General features: G+C 45.6%; 1 protein-coding gene across 1 annotated transcript in view; it reads right to left on the bottom strand.

Moving 5' to 3' along the window:
• LOC147879547 (uncharacterized) overlaps positions 1–16423 on the bottom strand; it is a 150500-nt gene that overhangs the window by 130832 nt on the left and 3245 nt on the right. The window contains exon 5 of the mRNA XM_087371536.1: positions 2935–3036. Within this exon, the coding sequence (XP_087227662.1) occupies positions 2935–3036 (102 nt within the window). The remainder of the gene's footprint in view (positions 1–2934; positions 3037–16423) is intronic.

Below are 16423 nucleotides of genomic sequence, written 5' to 3' on the forward strand. Positions count from 1 at the left end.
ATGAAAATCCAAACGTGAATGAATGAATCATTACATGAGCTCTCAGGCTCCCCTTCTTGGCAACAAGCCACTTGTCAATTTCTACACTACTTTCCTAATTACATGCCACTAAGGGCAACTATGGAGTCTTCGAAGCACTTGGTCACACGAACCGCCTCCCAGACTCTGATTAGGCTCCCGTAGCGCTTAGGAAAATAACTCTTCCTAGTACCTGCAACAATTAATTAAAGCGCACCACCATGGCACCCATTAATTGTTAGCGCTTTGCATGCAAACAACACATTGTGGACTAGTTCTAGTCATGGTGGGCGTCCCCACTGAACACACGTGCACACATAACAAATATAATCAATATATTTATTTATTTATTTATTCTCGCGTTAACCGAAGTCAATGCTCTTGATCATAATTAAAGGGGCTTTGACCAAGGGTCGAGGCGCCTTAATTATAGCCAAGTCTCTCCAACCGAAGTTGACACAACTCTCCAACCAAAGTTGGCACATCTTGGTTAATCATGGTTAACCCTCTTGGTGCATGCCAAGTCTCGTTGACCGAAGTCAACACTCTGACCGTAGTCAGCTTTGTAGTTCTGTGGTTAACCGTAGTTAACCCTCTTGGTAATAAACCAAGTCTCCCTGACCGAGGTCAGGTTTACTTGACCAGAGTCAAGTATCTTTGACCGTAGTCAATTCTTTGACCATTAAAATAACTCTTTGACCATAATTAACACAAATAAAACTCTTTAATTATGATCAAATAAATGGTCAACTGTACTTTGACTTAGGATATTTACATTGTGGTGATAGAATATGAAGTCAAAGTGAGTGTATTTGTGTGTCCTAGGTCCCTAGGACTTACTTTATAGTCTAGTGAGTCCTAGACAGTGCCACATGTCATATGGGATAATATTATCCCATATGCATTGTGACTTTCTAGAGTCTAGAGGCTCACACTATATAGTGTTATACTTGTCTTGAGTCTTTATATATCAGTCAACATCAAGCTATCTACATGTGAGTATTTTGGTTTATTGCTATTGCCTACTTCCATTTGAGTTCATTTCCATTAAGCTTGCAATCTTTCCTTTCCGTTCCTAGAGATAGCTTGCTACATGTTCCTTCAAAGATGTGAAGGGGTGTAGACCTTTACCGTTCCAACTCCCTATCTCATTTTTGGGATTATGTAGCTTTGGATTCGTGTTTCTCTCATGTATAAAGGAATGAGTAATGAGAATGACAACATTTGGCATATTTGTGTCTCTCTCTTTATAAATGTCTCTCTTTCTCTTTCTTCATCTTTAGGGTGTTTGTACAACCCTAAAACAATCATGGCCATCATAGCAAAAACTGTCATCAGGGCCTCTGTGGCCAGGTTCTGTTGTGGTGAGGCTTGAGAAGCGGATCCTACCTCTCCACCAGTGTTGGACGTGCCACTAGGACTCATGGTGTCCTTTCCAGATCTTGCCTTTACCATAAAACTGTGGGGCTGTCACTAAACTGCACCTCCTTATCTCAGGAAAGCAAATCTGAAGCTCTGATACCAGTGTAGCAGGGAGAAAGCCTAACTCACTCTCTCTCTCTCTACTCACAATTAACTGAGATGAAATATAAACTAACACATGGAGCTGTGGCGTGAGTGTGAGACTCTAAGGGAGGAATATAAAAGGAGCCTCTGAAGAGGGAATAAATAACTGTACATCTGTCTGCCCAAAGGGCTGAATACAATGAAAGAACAAGAACTGTATGAAGGGATAAAATCCTCACTACAAAAGGAAAGGAAACTATATTGTATAGAGGGGAAACCCTCACTGTTGATCTAGAACTGAGGGCTGCTGTGATGCAGTCCCTATCTGCTGCTGTATCAGACTGACCCACGCTGAGAACTAACTGAGGAGGGGCTGGAAGAGGCTGCTGGACTGCTGCACCTTTCCTGCCCCTGATCCAGGCCTGTAGACTGCTGATTGGCTGAAAGCTAAGCACTGAAGGAGAGGATGAGAAATGAGGACCAACTTTCATATCCCCCTTGGGCCCCAGAAATGGCCAACCAGGCTGGTAATCCCACCGACCAGCTTCCTGCCCTGCTCCAACTGAACCGACTGAGGTTGGGGCTGCTGGAACCCCTGACTGCCACGTGGCAGTCCCCAAGCTGCTGATGTGGTGCCGCCGACCTGCTGATGTGGCAGCTGCGCTGCTGCTGACGTGGCACGAGGCTGCACTTGCTGTCTGTGTGGTAGTCCACGTGGCTCCCTGCGCAGCTGCTGACATGGCAGCCCTGTGTGGCTGCTGTGCTGGCAATAGCCAGCAGGTCCACAGGCTGCAGATGCCCGTGAAACTTTTTCTGCATCTAGAAATCTAGAAACAGTATGCAATTTAATAATATAAGCATTAACACTAAAGGACATTTTCTGCATTGGCTAAGCAGGAAAAAAAAAGGTTGATGCAGTAAATACAGAATTTCAACGACCAGCTCTCACAACTCCAGAAGGAAGTCCAGGAATTGATGCAGGAAATACAGAATTTCAATGACCAGCTCTCACAACTCTGGAAGGAAGTCCAGGATCATTAGCACGAGACACATGGTGAACATCAAACATACAATATTTCCTATGATAGCTCTCATGTCAACTCTTATGACTGTTATTTTGACAGGCCTGGTTTGCTGAATTCTTGTGGTACTACCTCAGGGATGTATATACTTTCTTCTTTTTGCTGGCTCGGCCAGATGTATGACAGAAGCATGTATCGCTTTCATAAACATATTGAAAAAACCCTTTTTTTGCCCAAAAATGTATATATTTATACACCATGCATTTTTTCTTGAACAAGAATTTTTAGGGCATATCATGTCTGTTACATGTAGACTAGTTTAAGACTTCAACTCTGTTTCCCCTTTATCCTTGTGTCCTACAAGGAATGATTCTGATAAACAACTCACCTTGGTTTCCCGTGCCCTCAAATCCAATAAAAATGAAGTTGATTGGGACAGGAAGATATATAGACTCCACTGGTGCCAACTTCAAGAAGTCTGCAACTGACACTGCACAAGCATTCACATATATCATATTAAAGTGGACGTGATTAAACGACATATTCCACAAAATTGAAGCTCTCTCAAAAATGTTCAGTTGGGCCCAAATATTCACACTTTATCGCATTACCTGCATTGACATTCAAACAGAACAAAAGGGAGCCTATTGTGCTGCTAAAACATTACCATTATAACCATATAACCACCCACTCAAGTATAATTACTTCTTCTTACCATAGGGGGTAGGGGAAGGTAAAAGGCAGCAGACCTACCTGGCAGGTAACCCGCGCTGCAGCAAGAAGATGGTGCAGCATCCTAGGTGCCTCCTGGACCTGCACACGGGCGGCGTTGGGAGCTACAACAGCAGCCCATAAGCAGGGCTTATGGGCCCTTATATAGGCTTGGCCCAAGCCAGCCTGATCAGCCAGCAAAGGCCGACCAGTCTGGTCGGTTGGTGGGCTGGCAGGTCGGTGCATTGGGCAGGGAGCCGACTCCCTGGTCAGCCAGTTTGAGGGGGCCTAGCCCCTCCTATAAAAAGCCCCCATTCCCCCCTTCATTCATCATCACCTGCACAGACTGCCTTGCACACAGGCAAGCGCACAGGGACAGGAATAGGCTCAGCATCATTGACAGCATCTCGGGCTGTTTGTACACACTCATCCTTGAGCTTTTGTTTACCCACTTTCGTGGAGGAATATATCTGAGTTTCTGTCCTCTCTCTCTTTCAGTTTTTTCTGAGTGTTGTATTAGCTAGATAGGAAGTGAGTGTGAGTGATTCTATCCTCTATTTCCAACATGGTATCAGAGCTAGGTTCACAGCTCTAGATCAGAGTACCTCTGCTAGAAGGCGACTCCAATCGACACTCAGGTTTGCTGCATGGTCAAGTTCTCCGCTGTAAATTCACTTTACTGTTCTTTATCACAGCAAGGATGGAGGACAAAGATTCTACTGTTGTCTCTTCAGCCCCTTCTCTTCCTTCCTCCTCCTCCAGATTCCTCTCATTCACAATCCCGAACTTCGGAGAGTCAGGGAAGCTGGACGGGTCGAACTACCCAATCTGGAAAATGAAAATCCGGAGCCATCTTGTGGCCCGGAAGTTGTGGAAGCTAACAACGGGGTGGAGGCAAAACCGGAAGACTTGTTAGACAACAAGGGGAAGATTCTCATTTCAGTGGATGGTGAAGAGCTTGAGAATTGGGAAGAGAGAGATGCCCACTCCCTAGCATTAATCATTACCAAGGCGTACTCTGTTCTTCCGCACGTTCAGATAGCCAAGACGTCTGTAAAGGCGTGGGCTATCATGAAGGATTTGTATGAAACGGACAATACATCTCGGATTCTGATGCTCTAACACCAACTATACAATCTGGACATGACTGAGGCAGACAATGTTCATGACCATCTAACAAAAGTCAAGATGGTAAGGAACCAGCTCGCAGCAGTTGGTTAGAAGGTAGATTCAAGTCAACTGGCACTGTTGATCTACACAAGCTACCTCAAAGTTTTAAGAGTTTCGTGACTATAGTCACTGCAGGACAGAGGACCAAGCCTCTCACCTTCGAGGAGCTTGGGCCTTTACTATTGCACGAAGAGGCTCGGGAAAAATTGTTTACGCAATCGGACGAGAAGGTTCTCATGGCAAGGAACAAGCCCGGCAAGGGCAAGTTCAAAGACTCCAAAAACAAAAACAAGACCGAGGATGAAGAGAAAAAGAGGCAGATGAAGTGCTTCTACTGTAAGAAGCTTGGTCATTCCGCTAAAGAGTGCCGCAAGAAGAAGGCGAACCTCAAGAAGGAGGAGTCCAAGTCCAAGGAGGAGCCAAAGACCGACGCTCTCTTCATCATCACTGAGTACTGCTCTGCTTATGCAGTCAGTGAAGGAGAGGAAGGTTGGTATGTGGACAGTGGAGCTTCAAAGCACATGTCCAACAGGAAGGAGTGGTTCAAAACCATGGAAGGTACGCATCCCGATTCCAAGGTCACTGTTAGGGATAACCGGTCATGCCCTATGAAGGGTGTCGGTAGTATTCCATTCATTACGACTGCAGGAAATGAGGAGTTGATTTCCGGTGTACTGTATGTACCGAATTTGGCAAGAACCTATTGCCTGTCAACCAGATGGACAAGCACAATATGTCGGTATTATTCGACAACGGCAAGGTCCCTCTCACATCCAAGGCAAACAGACAGGTGGTGGCTCAAGGTTTCGAGGAGCATGGGCTATATCGGCTCAACACTCTGTTGGTGCACGGAGACCATGGAAGATCCAAATTATGGCATGAGCGGTTCGGTCACGTCAACTATGACACTCTCTCCGAGATGCAGAAGACAAAGATGATGGATGGACTTCCACTGATTGCAGGCAATGATCGTGTATATAGGGCTTGCATGAAAGGCAAGCAACACAGGGACAAGTTCCCACAGGAGGCCTCATCACAGGCCAAGAAGCCGCTCGAGTTGGTTTACGCCGACATCTACATATGTGGATGACCTCATCATTATTGGGGGATCATACGATGAAAATTGCTTAGGTCAAGAGACTTCTTATGGAGGAGTTCGAGATGACTGACTCACACTACTTTCTTGGGATTGAGGTGAAGCAGGGAAAGAGCAATATCTTTATTTCACAGGAGAAGTGTTGCAGGGAACTGCTCAAACACTTTGAGATGGAAAATTGCAAAGCAGCAGTGACTCCCATGGAAACTGGTCTGAAGCTGAGTGTGCGTGATCCATCTCAGCCGGTTGATTCATCACTATATCGACACTTGGTGGGGAGTTTCACCAATACCTGACCAAATATTTCCTTCGCAGTTGGATTGCTCTGTCAGCTCTCTACCACACCCAGAAGGCTCATTGGGATGCAGGTATCAGGGTGCTAAGATACTTGAAGGGTACCTGCACCTACGGCATCACTTATACTAGAGGCATTGAGTTGGGAGTAGACACTTCTTCTATTGCAAGCACTACGTTCAGCTCTCTTGCTTCCTGCTCTCTCACTCTCTCTTTTCTAACATTTGGTATCAGAGCGAGATCCTGCTCCTAGCTTCCTTGCCCGCAAGCTTCCTACCCAGCTACCCTGCTCCCTGCTCGTCGTCCGTACAGCTCGTCGTCAGCAGCTCGTCATCCGTACAGTTTTCCATCCATACAACAGCGCTCATCGGTACTCGTTAGTGCGCTGCTCCTGAACTGATGTCCGTACAAGTCGTACGGACTATTCCATACATCTGCCGTACACTCATCCCCGAGTCTGTACAATCGCACATCCGTACTCTCCCGCGCCGTACAATCGTACTGAAGTCCCGTCGTACAATAGCCGTACATTCGCCGTACGACGTACGGACTTCCATACTGCATGTATTATTTCGTCCGTACATCTGTACGCTTTGTCAGCGCCGTACAAACCATACGTACCTACTCGCATTCCGTACCTCTCGACCGTACAGTTGCGCCGCACGTGTGGCCCTACTCTTTCGTACAACTGCATTTAGTGCATTTCGTACAGTTACACAAATCTGTTCAGTTCTTGGTGCATTTGCAGATTCTCACGGAAGGTGGTCTTTGACAGACATTTGTGTATTTCAGCCATTGTTTGGCTGTGGGTTCAAGCAGGTGCATTTTGGGATTGAGGGTGTGCTCATTTGTGCACATTGGCAGTGGAATTTGGTTCTTTTTGCATATAAATTGCAAATTGGGGCTTTCAATCAATTTGCCCCTTTTTTGAGTTGCAATTTCTTGCAAAAATTTGGGGCTTTTACAATTACACTGCAATTTGGCAATGAAATTTGGGGCTTTTGCAGGCAGAGTTCAATTTGTGCAACATTTGGGGCTTTCAGACCATTTGCCCTCTTTTGTATGCAATTTCCCACAAGAAATTGGGGCTTTTGCATTTGGGTTGCAATTTTGTAGGTAAAAGAGCATTTTGGAAGTTTGCAAACAGTTTTGGACTCAGTACGAGTCAAATTGCAGACTTTTGCCACCTTTTGCAGATTCTATTTGCAGATTTTTGGGCATTGAGCAGAGCACTGTGGTCCATTTTGAGCCTTTGATAGGCTGTGACAATATTTGTCACTGTGGGCAGATTTTCTTTGGTAGATTTTACTTGTGCATCTTACATCCCAGGAAGGGATTTTACTTGTTCAGTTTGCTGTATTTCTGAGTTTATCTGGCAAAAATGGCACAGAACAACTCAAATGAGGTGTTCAGGGTTCTCACACAGGAAGATAAGTTGGATGGCATCAACTACTCCTTGTGGAGTTTCATGGTTCACAATATCTTGGTTGGCAGAAATCTTTGGGATTATGTCAATGGAGATGAAGAAAGACTAGATATAACGCCTATACCTGTCACTCCTACAGCTGGAGGCAGGGATAGAGGTACAAATACAGCACAGGTGATTGGAGCAGCCGCTCCAGGAGCTCCCACAGCAGAGCAGAAAAGATGGGACTCTAGAGATGCACAAGCTCTTTCAGTAATTTCTCTTTCTGTCAAGAGGTTCATTATACCTCATATTCGGTCATGCAAGACATCTATGGCAGCTTGGGTAATACTTGAGAGTATGTTTGCAGCAAGGAAAGATGCCAAGGTTTCCTTTCTGAAGCGAGAACTTTCCCATACACATATGGAGGAGGGAGATTCCATGAATTCTCACCTCAGGAAGCTTCAGGATCTTAGGGAACAATTGTTGAACATTGATGAAGTCATTCCGGATTCAAAGATGATCTCCACCACTCTGAACTCTCTTCCTGAGTCCTATCTCGGTTTCCACACCTCACTGAATTGGTCATTGAGGGGGGGCAGCAATCCTCTCTCCTTTCACGAGTTGGTAGGACTTCTATTGCAGGAGGAACAAACACGCAAAAATATGGCAACCCGGGCTGGTGAGCATGCTATGCTCTCTAAGTTCAAGCCCAAGGGTAAAGGGCAGCATAAGCCACATGCCCATCAGCCCACACATCAGCATAAAGCTGATTCTGGACAGCCTTCTTATAAGGCACAGGGTGATACAAACAAGCGGAAAAAGAAGGGCATCTGTCATTACTGCAAGAAGCCAGGTCATTATATTGGAGAGTGCAAGAAGCGCATAGCCAAAGAAAAGAAAATGAATTCCGGTATGGCTATATCAGAAGCATCAGGTCCACATTGCCATGGAGGAGATGTTGCAGCCAACTTGGTTGAAGAGCACTATGCCTTTTTGACTTGCACTTCAGATTTTTTAGTGGGTAGTTCAGATACTACAGCCACTAATGATGATGACCCATATGCTTTTTTGACTTGCAGTTACGATCCTTCAAAGGATGAATGCTCTTTCAGTGTTGATGAGACACTACATACTTGGTATTTTGATAGTGGTGCATCAAAGCACATCACTTCCAAGAAAGTAACTTTGCATTCTTCACCCACCGAGAAGAAGGTAACTTGTGCAAATAATTCTTCTCATTCAGTGTGTGGAGTGGGAGACATTATTGAATTATTCTCACATCCACTGATGGCACAAATTTCAGAATATCAGATGTACTCTATGTGCCAGGTATAAAGAAGAATTTGCTTTCAGTGTCCTCACTCAATAGAGGAGGATTTCAGGTTGTTTTTTATGATGACAAGTGTGCAGTCAGAGACAAAGAAAATGAATATGCTTTGAGGTTGTCTGGCACTTTGTATCGGGGTCTTTTTCAGCTTGATTTATATGAAAAAAGATCCCATCTTGCATTATCAGTTAGCACTCCCACTGCTGCAATGCACAATGCGGAGTTGTGGCATGCCAAGTATGGGCACATGAGCTATGGCAGCTTAATGACACTTCAGAGGCATGATATGGTTGATGCATTACCTCCTTTGGAGTCGCCTCCTCCTCATGCATGTGAAGGTTGCATTCTTGGCAAAATGCATAGGCTTCCCTTCAAGAAGGATGGTGCAGTGAAAGCTACAAGAAAATTGCAGCTTATTCACAGTGATGTCTGCGATCCCATGAGGACACCTGCTTTTGGGGGTTATCTCTATTTTGTTACATTCACAGATGAATTTACCAACTACACTTGGGTCTATGGTCTCAAGGCAAAATCAGAAGTGTTTATGCATTTCAAACACTTTGTGGCTATGGTTGAAAATGAGACAAGACTCAAGGTGCAGACACTTCGCACAGATCGAGAGAGGGAGTACATGTCTAATGAATTTGAGACATTTGAAGGAAAAAGGCATTATGCATCAGCTTACAATGAGGCTTACACCTCAACAAAATGGCAAAGCTGAGCGGAAGAATCGCACCACCATGGAAATGGATAGATGCATGCTCACAAGTAAGAAGTTGCCTCACAGATTTTGGCTGGAAGGCCTCATGTGTGCCAACTATATTTTAAATCGGGCTCCTACAAAGGCTTTGAAGACAATCACTCCCTATGAGGCATGGCATGGGAGAAAGACTTCAGTGGACCACTTCAGAGTTTTTGGTTGTGTTGCATATGCCCACGTGCCTGTGGAGTTCAGACACAAGTTGTCAGATAAGGCACTAAAATGCATTTTTGTGGGATATAGCTCACAAAGCAAAGGCTATCGTCTCTACAATCCTGCTACACGCAAGATTTTTGTCAGTAGAGATATTCTCTGAAAATTCTGCATATACAAATGCTGAATTTCAGATTCCGGCCTCTTCAAATGATGTGTTTGAGGGGATGCTTCCTATAGCATTTGGTTCCCCCGATGAAAATCAGAATTTACAGCAACCTCCGCCAGCTCCACAAGTACAGATTCAGCCCCCAGCTGAATTGGTACAACCTCAGAATGTGGATGAAGTTGTCGGGCAAGAGATTCAAGAGATACACGCAACCAAAACAGTCCCGCATTGGTTGCTTCAGACTCTCAGGGAGAGTAGACTTGAAGCTCCATTGCCTGGCAGAACTCGTAGTGCAGTAAGGCACATGGAGGGAGCTCATTCAGTTGAATCAGCTTATGCAGGTACTCTTCTTGATGAGGAGGAGCCTGAGACATTTGAAGAAGCAAAAGATAATGTGCATTGGATGAATGCCATGCACGATGAGTTGCAGTCCATTCATAAAAATCAGACTTGGGATGTTGTGGATTTGCCACTAGGTAAGAATGCCATAGGTACACAGTGGGTTTTCAAAGTCAAAAGAAAGCCAGATGGGTCCATTGATCGGTACAAGGCAAGGCTGGTTGCAAAAGGATATGCTCAGAAAAAGGGCATAGATTATGAGGACTTTTGCTCCTACATCCAGGATGACAACCATCAGGTCAGTTATAGCCATGGCTGCAAATTTGAATGGAATGTTCATCACTTAGACATTAAAACAGCTTTCCTTAATGGAGACTTGTTGGAAGAGGTTTATGTCAAACAACCTCCGGGCTTTGAAATTTCAGAAAATGCACTTCAGGTATGCAAGCTGAATAAAGCTTTGTATGGGCTGAAACAAGCCCCACGTGCATGGTATGCCAAAATTGATGCCTTTCTGACCAGCAAGGGGCTGCACAATAGTCCAACTGAGAGCACCCTCTACATCAAGAAGGATGGGGGGGATATTCTGGTCATCATTCTTTACGTAGATGACATGCTGCTCACCAGATCAAATGAGGAAGTAATTGCAGATTTCAAGGCCCAATTGAAAGCTACATTTGCTATGTCAGACGTGGGCTTGTTACATTTCTTTTTGGGGATCCAATTTATTCAAGAGAAACGTGGCATTGTTATGTCTCAGTCCAAGTATGTTCAAAAGCTCTTGGAGAGACTCAACATGCATGATTGCAAGCCTATGTCCACTCCCATGGAGCCGGGGCTGAAGCTTACAATGCATGATGCAAGTGAATCAATTGATGTCACACTCTATAGTCAGCACGCTGTTGGATGCCTCATTTATCTCTGCAATACACGACCTGATATTCAGTTTTCAGTTTCTCAGGTGAGCAGGTATATGCACAGCCCAAAGATTATGCATTGGCAAGCTGTAAAATGCATCTTCTGTTACTTGCAAGGTACAAAGTCTTTTGGCTTGATGTTTCCCCGGGGGGGTGACTTACAGATGCATGCTTACAGTGACTCAAATTGGGCTGGAGACTATGATACTAGGCAGTCCACCAGTGGGAATTGTTTCTTTCTAGGACATGCTTGCATTTCTTGCTTGAGCAAGAAACAGTCTGACATTGGCACTACAGGGGGGTGTTAGAATTATTATTATAATTCAGCAGTGACCAATGTAATGTAATAAGTAGGTTAGGGGCATTTTTCCCTCATTTAGAGGTTTTTCCCCCTAACCACATTTAGTTCACTAACTACGGTTAGTGAAGGATAAGGTTTTGTCACTGAGACAAAACCCATCCCACTTCTTGTATTAGACACTTCTTCTATTGCAAGCACCACATTCAGCTCTCTTGCTTCCTGCTCTCTCACTCTCTCTTTTCTAACAGTACATGGTTGCCTATACAGCGGCATGTGAAGCATTGTGGCTCATGTGGATCTTGGAGGACATGAATGTAGCCCAAAGAGCATGTGACTGCGGTTATGTGCAACAACCGGAGTTGCATAGCAATCGCCAACAACCCCAGGTTTCATGCACAGACTAAGCACATCGAGGTCCACTACCACTTTGTTCGAAAACTCATCGACGAAGAAGTCATAGAGTTGATATACTACCCGACCACATCTCATATGTCTTCACGAAGGCGCTTCCCAGGGAGCGGTTCAAACACCTCATTCGAGGCATGGGGATCGGCCCACAATTGTGTCATTGAGAGGGGGTGTTAGAAGGTCACTGCCCCACCTGTGAGCCCCCAATTTGAGGGGGCAAGGGGGCAGAAAACCATAGGGGGTAGAGGAAGGTAAAAGGCAGCAGACCTACCTGGCAGGGAACCCGCGCTGCAGCAAGAAGATGGCGCGGCATCCTAGGCGCCTCCTGGACCTGCACATGGGCAGCGTTGGGAGCTGCAACAGCAGCCCATAAGCAGGGCTTATGGGCCCTTATATAGGCCTGGCCCAAACCAGCCTGATCAGCCAGCAAAGGCCGACCAGTCTGGTCGGTTGGTGGGCTGGCAGGTCGGTGCATTGGGCAGGGAGACGACTCCCTGGTCAGCCAGTTTGAGGGGGCCTAGCCCTTCCTATAAAAAGCCCCCATTCCCCCTTCATTCATCATCACCTGCAAGCGCACAAGGAGAGGAATAGGCTCAGCATCATTGAGAGCATCTCGGGCTGTTTGTACACGCTCATCCTTGAGCTTTTGTTTACCCACTTTTGTGGAGGAATATATCTGAGTTTCTATCCTATCTCTCTTTCAGATTTTTCTGAGTGTTGTATGAGCTAGATAGGAAGTCAGGTGTGAGTGATTCTATCCTCTATTTCCAACACGAATGCGCTTCCAAAGGTGAAGGTCAATGATGGAACAAGGCACCCAGTAAACACTCACAGTGGGCATTGACCGGTTGGCTGCCCTGGCTGTTTTACCAGGCCAGCCAGCTGACCCCAAACTGGAACCTATAGATGGGCCTACATGACCCAAATTTTTGTTAGGCTATCCCTAAAGGTTTGAAGTAGAACTGAATTCTCAAACATACAAATGCTAGAATGACAAAATTAGGTCACAACTATTTGTGGAAACCTAATTTAGAATGGCTGACATGTGGCATGTGAGCTGACATATTCAGGAAGGCTCACACGCTGAAATGTCGCATGAGGGCCTCTCAAAAGCCTAAAGTTAAAATCCCTTAGCATATAGAAGCTGGGTGCTCATGAACTATAGTTACGAACCTGGGTCACTTTTTCCCTCACTATGAGGTTTTTCCCCAATGCACATGAATGCACCTTGAACGGGAGGTGTACCCTAAAGGTACACCCTACTTACCTTGTACCTATGTTGCAACACTCCACATTATACATTCTGTCTCCTTGCTCTGGTGTGTTCTTCTGCATCCCCACTCCAAAAATTCGTATCAGAGCTTTGTTTGGTTCAGCTTCCACTCTATGCATGCCTCCTACTTGTTCAACTATCTTGTGCTGGTAGTCACCATCTTCTAGAATCAAGAAATTTCATTTTCTCGGCGTGACCCATTTTTGGAAGCCGCTGCTCACACAGAAACTGGCCGTCATTTGCTTCAAAACTTTGAAGAATCGCTCCCATCCATTTACACCTGTGCTCCTTTGCACAATTGCTGCCCTCAAGTCACCGTTTCACAGCTCCATGATGCCCAAAGCAATCCTGTATACTAACCATCTTGTCGTTCAGAAGCTGCTACTGCTGCTCGACTTGTTGCCGCGTGAAGGCATCATTCTTCTTCTTTACGACCTGCTCCAGGAGTGCCCAAACTGCTCTGTTTAGACATGGTTCTTTGGAGCAAGCCGCTCACACTCTGCATGACCTGATCCAAGAGTATGTTGTTGCCACCACCACCGCTTTGTTCGGCAAGCACATTTCACTTTGAACAATTGGCTCTGTCCGGAAAAATTTGGTGGATATTGGTGCAAATGCAGCCAAGGCTGCTCAGCAGGAGCAACAACAACAATAGCAAGGAAATTGGGGACAACAAAGAAACTGGAATCAATAGAGGAATTGGAACCAGTAAAGAAACTAGAACCAAAATAGAAGCAGATGGGGTCCAAATGATAAGGAGTGTGGCTACTGCATGGGCACAAAGAGAGACATACTTGGCAAAGAGCATACCAACTCCTCTGATGACCACATGGAAGGATGCACCAAGCTATAGAGGGGTAGACCCAAACTAGCAGGATATGGAGTGAGACTGATGGTTGCTCTACGGATCATCCGTGCAAGAAGCTGTGGTCCCTCGACAGATAGTCGTAAATGTTACAAAGAGTGGGTGGAGGTTGCTTGCTAAGGCCAACGCTCGCCGCAATGGAAGCTAACCAAAGAGTATGGTGCCCAGGAATCACACTCTGGTAAATTCAAATCCAACTTCTTTCCTACGTGTGTAATATGTAGATGTGCAGACAATAAATGAGCAATGCTCAAAAGAGAGAGTAGAAACAGCAATATATAACTGCCCAATGTGGACCAAATTATATACAAAGCATTCTTTTATCAACAGAATGCTGACTAGATGTGGACCCCTGTTCACCTACATCCTTGTGGCACCTCCAAAACACTCAGCCTGCGCTGCTCTCCTAGAGCTTGTGTGGGGCCTTGTGGTGGACACCCCCCGTCACCCCTTACTGCTGCTCCCTTGGACAGCCTATCATAGGCAGTGCTTGCTCCCGGATCCTTGACCTCATTGCCGCTGTGAAGGCAGCCTAATGGTGAGGCACAAGTCTCCCTTGATTCCGTCTTCCTTTGACGCTCGTGCACCACGCTCCAGCTATTCTACACTGGATAGATTTGTCCCTTTGTGTGACCATTTGGTACCTCTCCCAAGAAATAAAGAAGAAACTTTATAGATTGACTCCGGTCAAAGACGTTGACTTTGGTTAACTACAATAAGTTTTGTTGTTTTTTCTTTTGCTTTGCATTGGTAAAAGAGAACTGTGGGGATGCAAACAAGGGACTAGGATTAGCCCAAGAACTAGGAATGCATGCATTTCACTAACCTTTAATCAGTTAAAGTGTTGGTGTTTGTGTAGGACTTGGAAGAGTGCTAAAAGGCTCATAAATGATGGAGCAAGTGCCAAAAAGCTGGTCCCACATGGCAAAAAGTACCAAGAAGATGGCACCATTAATGAGGGCCCCACAGGGCTCTAAAAAGGTCATAAAAGCTGCCCCAAGGTGGCCTAAAAGCAGGAAAGCTTAACTTTTGTAAAAAGTAGCTTTAGAAAAGCAGGTCTAGCTTTTTGCTAGGCCAAGTCTATAAAAGAAGGGCCTCATAGCTCCAGGATCATTGAAGAGTTGTACTCGGCTTCATGCTCTTCTCAGAGCCAGTTGTACAAAGCTAATTTCTATTACAATAAAGACCTTCAGGAAGAGGGGGGAGCAGCCCTTCTTTCTAGTGTTGTGTATTGTCTTCTTCTCTCTCTCCCAGTCTCCTTCCCTTGCTGTGAATTCCTTCTATTGCTCTCCCACACCTTCCAGACTGTTGTGCGACTTATTCCAACAAACGAATCCTTTTCCCTTTGCAGGTGTGAGTTCTCCAAAGAAATAGATCTTGCTGCAAATTCTGTTCCAGGAGGGCAGCCTACCTGCTACGATTAGGGTTTCCAGCCTTCCAAAGTGGCCTAGGTCTGCTGCGAATTGATCCAGGAGGCCAAGACTCTGCTGCAAATTGATCTAGGGGGTCGAGATTTGGCTGCAATCTGCCCACCAGCTCTTCTAGTCATGTGCTATAAAATATGAAGACCTGAGATTTCCCTTGCTGCAAACACTCGCTCCCCTACACCCACCAGATGGCTCTTGGTCTGCTCCCTGAAGTGGACTGGATTGCACAAGAACTGACTCTACTGGAGAAGCATCCAGTGCTTTGCACGAGGGCTAGCATTTCTTTCTGAGAACATGCCAGACCAAAAAGAAACCTGTGATCACAGACGAGGGAGTGCAAATGAAGTGCTGGAGAGTTCTTAATTTTTGGGGATCAATGGACCCTTTATTTACACATGGGAAATTGTATGGATCACAGGATTGGCATACTCAGGAAATGCAGATACGTAATTCGAACCCAAATCCTCCATTTTAAATCCAACACATCCCAGTCCTCTTGTCTAGCTTGTTGAGTGGCACTTGACTCTTACCAAGAGTGACTGCTGCAAGAGACGACCCCCCAAGGAGGCCCTTTTATAGGCTGAAGGCTGCCCCAAATTGGCCAACTTTCGTACAGCCAACCCCCACATGTCGATGGAGATGCTCCATGGGCTCCCATGGACAAGCCCTTTGGAAAAAGTCAAAGTCATCCTTGTTCATTAGTCTTTCAACCAGTAGCTCTTGCTCCTCCAGGTCCATTCCCGTGCAAGTGAACCACCTTGGTACACAGGTATATTATTGTCAGCACCACAGGTCCATGGCACCACTGTCTTCGATCATGAACTTGTTATGATTATGAGCACTCCTGGTGCAACCATCATCCAGCTGTCCCCCTTATTTCATCGTCTCCGCAAATGTAGAGGCCAATCATTCATCTGACAGATGACCATCCAACTGTCCCCCCCTCGAAAACTTACCTTGCCTCGGGGGTATGTTCCAAACCGACTAGAACAGGCACCATCCATAACCTGGTTGTTGAAACCTTGTGCAGTGAGATCCCTGTGGCTGATCCGAAGTCCACCTAGATCCCAACTAGCAAGAATCCCTCCAGGTGTCTCTGGAGTTATACCTTCACCGATGGGCACCATCAACCTCCTCTAATCTCCGCCAAGTCTCCACCTGAAAGACTTCAATAGGATCATCACCTGGTGGTCCTTCCAATGGGTCCTTTCGGCATCAATCTAGAAAATCCGCATGATAACCTTCACTGATCAACAACT

The sequence above is a fragment of the Dipteris shenzhenensis genome, chromosome 33, assembly GCF_047967505.1.
Source record: "Dipteris shenzhenensis isolate YYH24624 ecotype China chromosome 33, Dip_SZ_1.0, whole genome shotgun sequence".
NCBI lineage: Eukaryota > Viridiplantae > Streptophyta > Polypodiopsida > Gleicheniales > Dipteridaceae > Dipteris > Dipteris shenzhenensis.